The sequence below is a fragment of the Notolepis coatsorum genome (assembly GCF_963971535.1).
Source record: "Notolepis coatsorum genome assembly, chromosome: 2".
Taxonomy (NCBI): Eukaryota; Metazoa; Chordata; class Actinopteri; order Aulopiformes; family Paralepididae; genus Notolepis; species Notolepis coatsorum.
In genome coordinates, this window is record NC_140166.1 from 149750279 (window position 1) to 149759528 (window position 9250).

The 9250-nt window shown below is 41.6% G+C and overlaps 1 protein-coding gene across 3 annotated transcripts in view; it reads left to right on the forward strand.

The window, feature by feature from the left end:
• Positions 1 to 1548: 1548 nt before the first annotated feature.
• The window catches only part of prrx1b (paired related homeobox 1b), a 44021-nt gene continuing 36319 nt past the window's right edge, over positions 1549 to 9250 (forward strand). For all 3 annotated transcript variants that reach the window (XM_084307377.1, XM_084307378.1, XM_084307379.1), the window contains exon 1: positions 1549 to 2311. In XM_084307377.1, the coding sequence (XP_084163503.1) occupies positions 2062 to 2311 (250 nt within the window). In that variant the 5' untranslated portion in view covers positions 1549 to 2061. The remainder of the gene's footprint in view (positions 2312 to 9250) is intronic.

The window sequence follows — 9250 nt, forward strand, 5'->3', positions numbered from 1 at the left end:
GGAGAGAGGATTTATAGAGGGAGACTCGGGGGAGGCCTTCTGCGCTGGCACCGGGGCGGACTTTTATGTAGGCAGGAAAAGAGAATCTGGGGGTTGGGGCGGGGGGGGGGGGTAGATTTGGGTGGGGAGGGGTGGGGGTAAGTTTGGGAGGGGTGGGGGGTAAGTTTGGGTGGGGTGGGGGGTAAGTTTGGGTGGGGTGGGGGGTAAGTTTGGGTGGGGTGGAGGGTAGGTTTGGGTGGGGGGGCTAATGATGAAGAAGTGTACTCTATCCCCGCGCCTTCATTAAATACATGGAAAGAACGAGAACATCTGGATTCAATCGGCGTCCCCCTTTGATGGCATCAACTGTTCTTTCCCAGATCAGGGGGCTGGAAGCTACGGGATGTCAATGGCAGCTTGTGGAGCCGAGAGTCTCTCTCCTCTCTCTGCCATCTGAACACATGGACCCCCCCCCCCCCCCCCCTCCGCATTTCTTCATTCCTTCATCTCGCCCTCTGCTTACCCCCCCCCCCCCCTGTCAAGAAGACTCGTCGAGAGTTGGACATCATCAGAATAATAGTTCACCAGACCCCAAAACCTTGAGAATCATGTAGGCTTTCGGGGGGGAAAGCACCGTGTATCATCATACTGTACATCAATAGACCTATTTATTACAATGACGCCATGCAGGGATGACGTCTGCAGACTAAAGCAAGATGTCACTAGATGGTATTACTGCCACCGTGTGTATCTCCCTATTGTCTCTGGATATTTTGAAGCTGTGAATCACGTTGCTAATGAATGAATGCTCTGAGATCATGTATAGCCCTCCGCAAGGCCCTGTCAAGGCTATTCATCTTTGCCCAGATATCCGTGGATATATAGATGGGATCATACGCCATGCCTGCATTTGAAATCCGTCTAGTGTTTTTTTTTTCGGTTGGTCTATAGCAGGCAGGCCAGTTAAAATCTCCTTACTGGATTTATCATCACACAGTGATAATTACACCTCGTCTCGTTGGTGCTGCAGAGAGTTAAGAGTTTCGTTAATAGAGCGGCGTGCGAGGAGGAGAGGGGAGAGACACATCCCTAATCAGGGTGGTGATGATGGTGTTGGTTCTGGGGAGGGAGGGAGGAAGAGGAAGAGGAGGAGGATAGGGAGGGGGGGGGTGCCGCTGAGGACGTGGGCCTGTGAAACGTCAGAGACAGCACAAAGGCATCGCTACGTAATTACGGGGGGGGGCTCCTATTAGAGCCCCGTCTGTACCCTGCAGGGGGCTCCGATTCATTTACTCCCCGTACAGCTATAGCAGGGACCCGCGCGCCTGCCATCTCTACACGAGAGAGAGAGAGAGAGAGAGAGAGAGAGAGAGAGAGAGAGAGAGAGAGAGAGAGAGAGAGAGAGAGAGAGAGAGAGAGAGAGAGAGAGAGAGAGAGAGAGAGAGAGAGAGAGAGAGAGAGAGAGAGAGACTGACTATAGCTCTTTGGAGGAGGCGGCGGGTCTGTAAACGTCCTGCCTCCCTCCCCTCGCCTAGCTGCCGCTGAGCAAGCTTTACGCAGAGAGAGAGAGGCAACATACCAGCTCCATCTGGTCGGCATCAGCAGCGCTCTCTCCGCGCAGCCAGCAGCTCAGTCAGTGGAGACGAGACCGTGACTCAACCAGTGGGAAGTAGTGGGGAGTGAACTTCGATTATAATATACTGTGTGTCCGAGGAGCAAACTATACTTCTTTGAAAACAACAGAGACACGGCCGCGCGCGGGGACGAGAGTTTGGCTTTTTCTTCGCGTCGTTTGGTGACCTATATTTTCGTTGTTTACGCGCGGATGGATTGGATGGGGGAGAAGCAGGCGAGGAGAACGCGTTTTGTTTTTCCTCTCTGGTCTGTGTAGCAGAGAGTCTGCCGGTTGGATGTGAGCACAGATCTGCTTTTCTGCTTTGGAAAAAAGGCGAATTCTCTGGCTTTGGAGGCGCTGTGTTCCGTGCGCTTTCTGTACGCTGTAAAGGATCTATTTGGCTCTGCATTATTATTATTATTCCTCTCCCCCCACCACCCCCCTCCTCTGCATCCTATATTGACGTCATGACGTCCAGCTATGCGCATGTGATGGACAGGCAGGCGACGATATCATCGAACCGCCTGGAGGGTCCGATCAGCTCGAATCTGGAGAACCTGCAAGGCAAGAAGAACTTCTCGGTCAGCCACCTGTTGGATCTGGAGGAGGCCGGGGAGATGGTCGGCACCCAGGCGGACGAGAGTGTCGGCGAGGCGGGGAGGAGTCTGCTGGAGTCCCCGGGGCTCAGCAGCGGGAGCGACACCACCCAGCAGGAGAGTAAGTTGGTGCCGAGAGAGAGAGGCAGACTGACCGGCTGCTGGAGGTGTCTATCTGTACCTTGAAACGTTAGCTCACACGACATGGTCAAAATAAAAGAAAGTAGGTTATATTACCAATACATGCGTAAATATACGTATTAAATACCCATGCTGTATCCACGGTGTGTTTGGAATCTATTTTGGGCGTGTGCGTGTGTGTGTGTGCGTGCACAGTAAATTTCGCAGAGTAAAGTTGACTCAAACTGCAGTACGTGGTTTAACTCAAACTGAGTAAAACTGAGTAAACTCAGCTTGAGTCAAATGTACTGCAGTTTGAGTCAACTTTACTCTGCGACATGTACTGTGTGAGAGTGCGGGCCTCTCGTGGAGAGTCACATGTGGTTATTATCAATGAATAATAGTCCTGAACTCGAAAAATACTGCGGATTTTTTTTTACCAGACCTATACAATCACACCGGTATATAGGGATGAACGGCCAAAACACTATATTCTCATTCTGATTCCGATCGGTCTGCGCTGCCTGCCTGTCTGTCTGTCTGTCACGGCCAGGCGCGCACGGAAGGCATCCTTGGTCAGTTCTGGTCATGCATCATTCCTGACGGCTTCCCTAAAAACATCCATTAATTCACCATTAACACTTTGATGTCAGTGAGGTATGGCGATGTTGGTCGATATGGTCAGTAAAGGAACCATGGGAGTCAAGCCTGCACAGTAAATCTCGCAGTGTCCAGTGAGATGTCCACGTCCTCCTCGGTGCACGGCGGATAGATTAGATTAGATTCAACACGTATTGTCATTATTACACAGCACAGCACGGTACAACGAAAGTAAGTTAAAGTGCAACAGTACTATACAATGTACAGGTGATTAAACGGGGTATAAAATATACAAGTTAGTACTATACTATAGTGCTAATCAGATGTATGTATAGTGTATTATAAATAGAGACAGTATGACAATTCTGTACACATCTGATTAGCATATCAGTATAACTTGTATGTTGTACCCCAGTTTAACCACCTGTACATTGTATATTGCTCTTGCACTTTCAGGCACGACGATAACCTGAAATTAGGTTTCGCCTTGAAGCATTCTTCCAAAAAATTAAATAAAAATAAAAAATGATAGAGTTCTACTGATGTAAACTTGGAAACAGCCCAGAAACAGCAGAAAGAAACGCCACTTGGCCGTTGAGAGGGTAAATAAACCCGTCACGTCCCGCTCCCGATCCCGTTCAAAGCGCCATCAGGAGGAGAAGGCTGACAGGAACCTGAGAGGCGTTAATGAGTGTTATTGTTATTTTACGGGGCTAAAAACCGGACCGGTGTGAGAAATATGCGGGGAGGAAGTGGCGAGGTCACAGTCGTTAATTCACGGTTATTTCGCCTGTCAAACAGTTTCAGAATATTTACGCATAATCATTTGTCATAATTACCCGCGTGCATGCGTCTCTCAGGTCTTACAATTAAGGAATCAAGTAACAACACACGTCATTAGATCTTCTTGTCAGACCGAGGATCATTAATCATGTGGTTTGTGCTGCTAATGTTGGAGAGAGTTTTTTTCCACCAGGAAAAAAACCTAAAAGCTAAACAAACAAATAGGCCAAGTTGCATTTAAGAGCCTATAGAAAAATAAAACAATGTGTTATTCTGCGTAAGATGGCTCGATGCTGAGAATACTATAACATATTTTTCTAAATGCAAGAAAGGTTTCTTACGAGGTTCTAATCTAAAGACGCTCGATTTAGGAATTAAGTTGTGATCTTTTTTTACAAAGTGAATTCAACATATGGCTTTTTTATTTCTCAGTTTTATACAGAAGCTTTGAAGAATCCGAGATAGTCGTTTCTTTTGTGAGATGAGAATAGGCCTATAGGGCTATATAGTCTAAATGTCCAAAAGATATAACCCCGAATGACCCGAATATGTCATTTACTTCAGGCAAACAATATTTTAATAATGCAGCAAATTAAAGCGATGGGTGTTGTTAATTTGCTATTGTTTTATGAATCATTACACAATTGCTCACAAAAAAATCTGGACTTTATTGGCAATAAAAATTATAACGCAGTTTGTAAATGGCATGTTGACGTCTGAGCCCACGTTGAACTTTCACTGATACTTGATAATGAGGAAGGTCTAATTACAGTAATTGGTAACACGTCTTGTTGGACGACTTAGTGGTTTTGATTGGCAGTTTTATATATTATCACAGGTCTACATGCTTTTAATGGATACATTGCATGTAGACCTGTGATAATGAGCTGTACATTTGGATAATATTCAATACTGTTTTAATAGTGGTTAAATCAGATTAAAAAAAATTATCTAAATCTGTGTAAAGTTTTTATTGTCTACTTTTATTTTTTAAATGTATTTATTTATGTATTTATTACAGCGACTGTACCAAAAAATCTTTAATCAGATTTTGAACATTTTAATTTGATATCGGTATAGATACAAACCGCAAAGACGTAAAAGGATATTTGATTTTTAGCCACTATTATGACATTATTGAATATTATCTAAATGTACAGCTCATTAATTACAATTAGAATTTAGACTTGAAAACATTTAGTTTTTTTGCAACGCATTAAGTAAAGGTGGGCAATTTTCACAACACAGTTTAATTGTTCTTAAAATAATTCTAAATGTGTGGCTTGGCCCTTCTTACAGTGTACTTAGGCCTGCAGCCATGCACCCCCAGAATATTAAAACAGTCTGAACGTGCTCTTCAACATTTTACAGAGTAGCTTACAAAATAATCCTTCCTGCATTAAGACTAATGAAAAAATATCAGGGAGGCTCTAAATTGCCCATATTATTAAAATGGCGGAGACAACCACAAGCTTAACAGCAAATCAAGTTTCAAGTTTTGCTTTATTTGTCACTATGTACATTACAGTGAAATGCTTGGTTCTGTATGACCCTCCTGAGATTGTGCTTCATACAGTAAACAAGTAAAAAGAATAAACACTGTACAATTTATACAATATACAACTAAAATACTAACTAAAGTAAAAAAAAAAATGTCATTTAAAAGTACAAAATGCAAACAAATGCGAAATGAAAAAATTAGGTAGGGATGTAGTGCAAATCTTTTAGTAATAAATAGATAAAATGCTGGTGGAATTATATGCCGCATACAAAATACCCCTCTTAATTCTCAAATATGGACACAAAAACATGGGAGTAGTAAACTACTATATAACTTTGTAGTTTCAAACGTTAAACCAAATAGTCTAGTCTCGCTCATATACACTAATAATAACACATCGTCAGACATTAGATGCGATCCGCATCCAGAAATAACACTAACACTGCGTAAAAGGCCTAATAAAGACCGATAGTCGTTGTAATGACACTTCACACATAGTCTATACAGTTTCCCAAAGTGATATAACTAAAGATGGATATATCAGCTTCCCACAAGTTCATGTATAGAAATCACATCACCATAAATGTCTGACCGGTGACCTCGACATATCCGGATGGAACCGATGCACATAAAAGTCTTCCAAGGTGTCAGCATCCCGGAATGTATAATAGGCCTAACCAAAAGGTGTAATTATTTTCACTTTACATCAACCTTTATTTATTCTCGAAAAGACAATTGAGGTCACCCTCATTTTCAATGTTGTCGAGATTTTACAGACATGATTTCAATTCACACATTTCTACAATATAACAATAATAAATAAATATGAATAACTATCTATATAGTATAAAATGAACAGGCATAAAATCAGCACACAAATTGACAGAATAAAAAACAATGCATAAATTGCAAACATAAGAATAGGTATAAAAGACAATGAAAGTAGTGCAATGTAAACGTGCAGACTTAAGAATGGCATAAAATTAGTACAAAAGTACAATATGCTCGAAGGCAAAGTTGTCTTTTGACGTCTTAAACATTTCTTTTTTAAAGGAAATTCAAACCATTCAAACAATTTCAAAACGCCATCCAAAAAAAGGTACACTGATCTTTTATAACGTTTATATGTCGATTGATTGATTGAATGAACATTTTATTAGCAGATTTCAGAATGGGTACAATACAGTACAGCTCAATACACACAATTGTTAAGGGGATGCAGACCAGAGAAAGACTTTCGTCTTGTTTACATCAGGGTCCCCCATTTTCATTTCATAACTTGCTCCGTGCAATCCATTCTTTGCGGATCTAGCCCTCACTGTATATCCTCCCCCCACTCCCAAAAAAGTCACAGTTTGATTCTGCTTCTGAGTGACTTTACTCAACACAGGCTCTTATAGTGACTTTACACAACACAGGCTCTTATAGTGACTTTACACAACACAGGCTCTTATAGTGACTTTATACAACACTGGCTCTAGTGACTTTACACAACACAGGCTCTTATAGTGACTTTACACAACACTGGCTCTTATAGTGACTTTACACAACACTGGCTCTTATAGTGACTTTACACAACACAGGCTCTTATAGTGACTTTACACAACACAGGCTCTTATAGTGACTTTACACAACACTGGCTCTTATAGTGACTTTACACAACACTGGCTCTTATAGTGACTTTACACAACACAGGCTCTTATAGTGACTTTACACAACACAGGCTCTTATAGTGACTTTACACAACACTGGCTCTTATAGTGACTTTACACAACACAGGCTCTTATAGTGACTTTACACAACACTGGCTCTTATAGTGACTTTACACAACACTGGCTCTTATAGTGTCTTTACACAACACTGGCTCTTATAGTGACTTTACACAACACTGGCTCTTATAGTGACTTTACACAACACTGGCTCTTGTAGTGACTTTACACAACACAGGCTCTTATAGTGACTTTACACAACACTGGCTCTTACAGTGACTTTACACAACACTGGCTCTTATAGTGACTTTACACAACACTGGCTCTTATAGTGACTTTACACAACACTGGCTCTTATAGTGACTTTACACAACACTGGCTCTTATAGTGACTTTACACAACACTGGGTCTTATAGTGACTTTACACAACACAGGCTCTTATAGTGACTTTACACAACACTGGCTCTTATAGTGACTTTACACAACACAGGCTCTTATAGTGACTTTACTCAACACAGGCTCTTATAGTGACTTTACTCAACACAGGCTCTTACAGTGACTTTACACAACACAGGCTCTTATAGTGATTTTACACAACACTGGCTCTTATAGTGACTTTACACAACACAGGCTCTTATAGTAACTTTACACAACACTGGCTCTTATAGTGACTTTACACAACACTGGCTCTTATAGTGACTTTACACAACACTGGCTCTTATAGTGACTTTACACAACACTGGCTCTTATAGTGACTTTACACAACACTGGCTCTTATAGTGACTTTACACAACACTGGCTCTTATAGTGACTTTACACAACACTGGCTCTTATAGTAACTTTACACAACACTGGCTCTTATAGTGACTTTACACAACACAGGCTCTTATAGTGACTTTACACAACACTGGGTCTTATAGTGACTTTACACAACACTGGCTCTTATAGTGACTTTACACAACACTGGCTCTTATAGTGACTTTACACAACACAGGCTCTTACAGTGACTTTACACAACACTGGCTCTTATAGTGACTTTACACAACACTGGCTCTTATAGTGACTTTACACAACACTGGCTCTTATAGTGACTTTACACAACACTGGCTCTTATAGTGACTTTACACAACACTGGCTCTTATAGTGACTTTACACAACACTGGCTCTTATAGTAACGTTACACAACACTGGCTCTTATAGTGACTTTACACAACACTGGCTCTTATAGTAACTTTACACAACACTGGCTCTTATAGTGACTTTACACAACACAGGCTCTTATAGTGACTTTACACAACACTGGCTCTTATAGTGACTTTACACAACACAGGCTCTTATAGTGACTTTACACAACACAGGCTCTTATAGTGACTTTACACAACACCGGCTCTTATAGTGACTTTACTCAACACAGGCTCTTATAGTGACTTTACTCAACACAGGCTCTTATAGTGACTTTACTCAACACAGGCTCTTATAGTGACTTTACACAACACTGGCTCTTATAGTGACTTTACACAACACTGGCTCTTATAGTGACTTTACACAACACAGGCTCTTATAGTGACTTTACACAACACAGGCTCTTATAGTGACTTTACACAACACAGGCTCTTATAGTGACTTTACACAACACTGGCTCTTATAGTGACTTTACACAACACTGGCTCTTATAGTGACTTTACACAACACTGGCTCTTATAGTGACTTTACACAACACAGGCTCTTATAGTGACTTTACACAACACTGGCTCTTATAGTGACTTTACACAACACTGGCTCTTATAGTGACTTTACACAACACAGGCTCTTATAGTGACTTTACACAACACTGGCTCTTATAGTGACTTTACACAACACTGGCTCTTATAGTGACTTTACACAACACTGGCTCTTATAGTGACTTTACACAACACAGGCTCTTACAGTGACTTTACACAACACTGGCTCTTATAGTGACTTTACACAACACTGGCTCTTATAGTGACTTTACACAACACTGGCTCTTATAGTGACTTTACACAACACTGGCTCTTATAGTGACTTTACACAACACTGGCTCTTATAGTGACTTTACACAACACTGGCTCTTATAGTAACGTTACACAACACTGGCTCTTATAGTGACTTTACACAACACTGGCTCTTATAGTAACTTTACACAACACTGGCTCTTATAGTGACTTTACACAACACAGGCTCTTATAGTGACTTTACACAACACTGGCTCTTATAGTGACTTTACACAACACAGGCTCTTATAGTGACTTTACACAACACAGGCTCTTATAGTGACTTTACACAACACCGGCTCTTATAGTGACTTTACTCAACACAGGCTCTTATA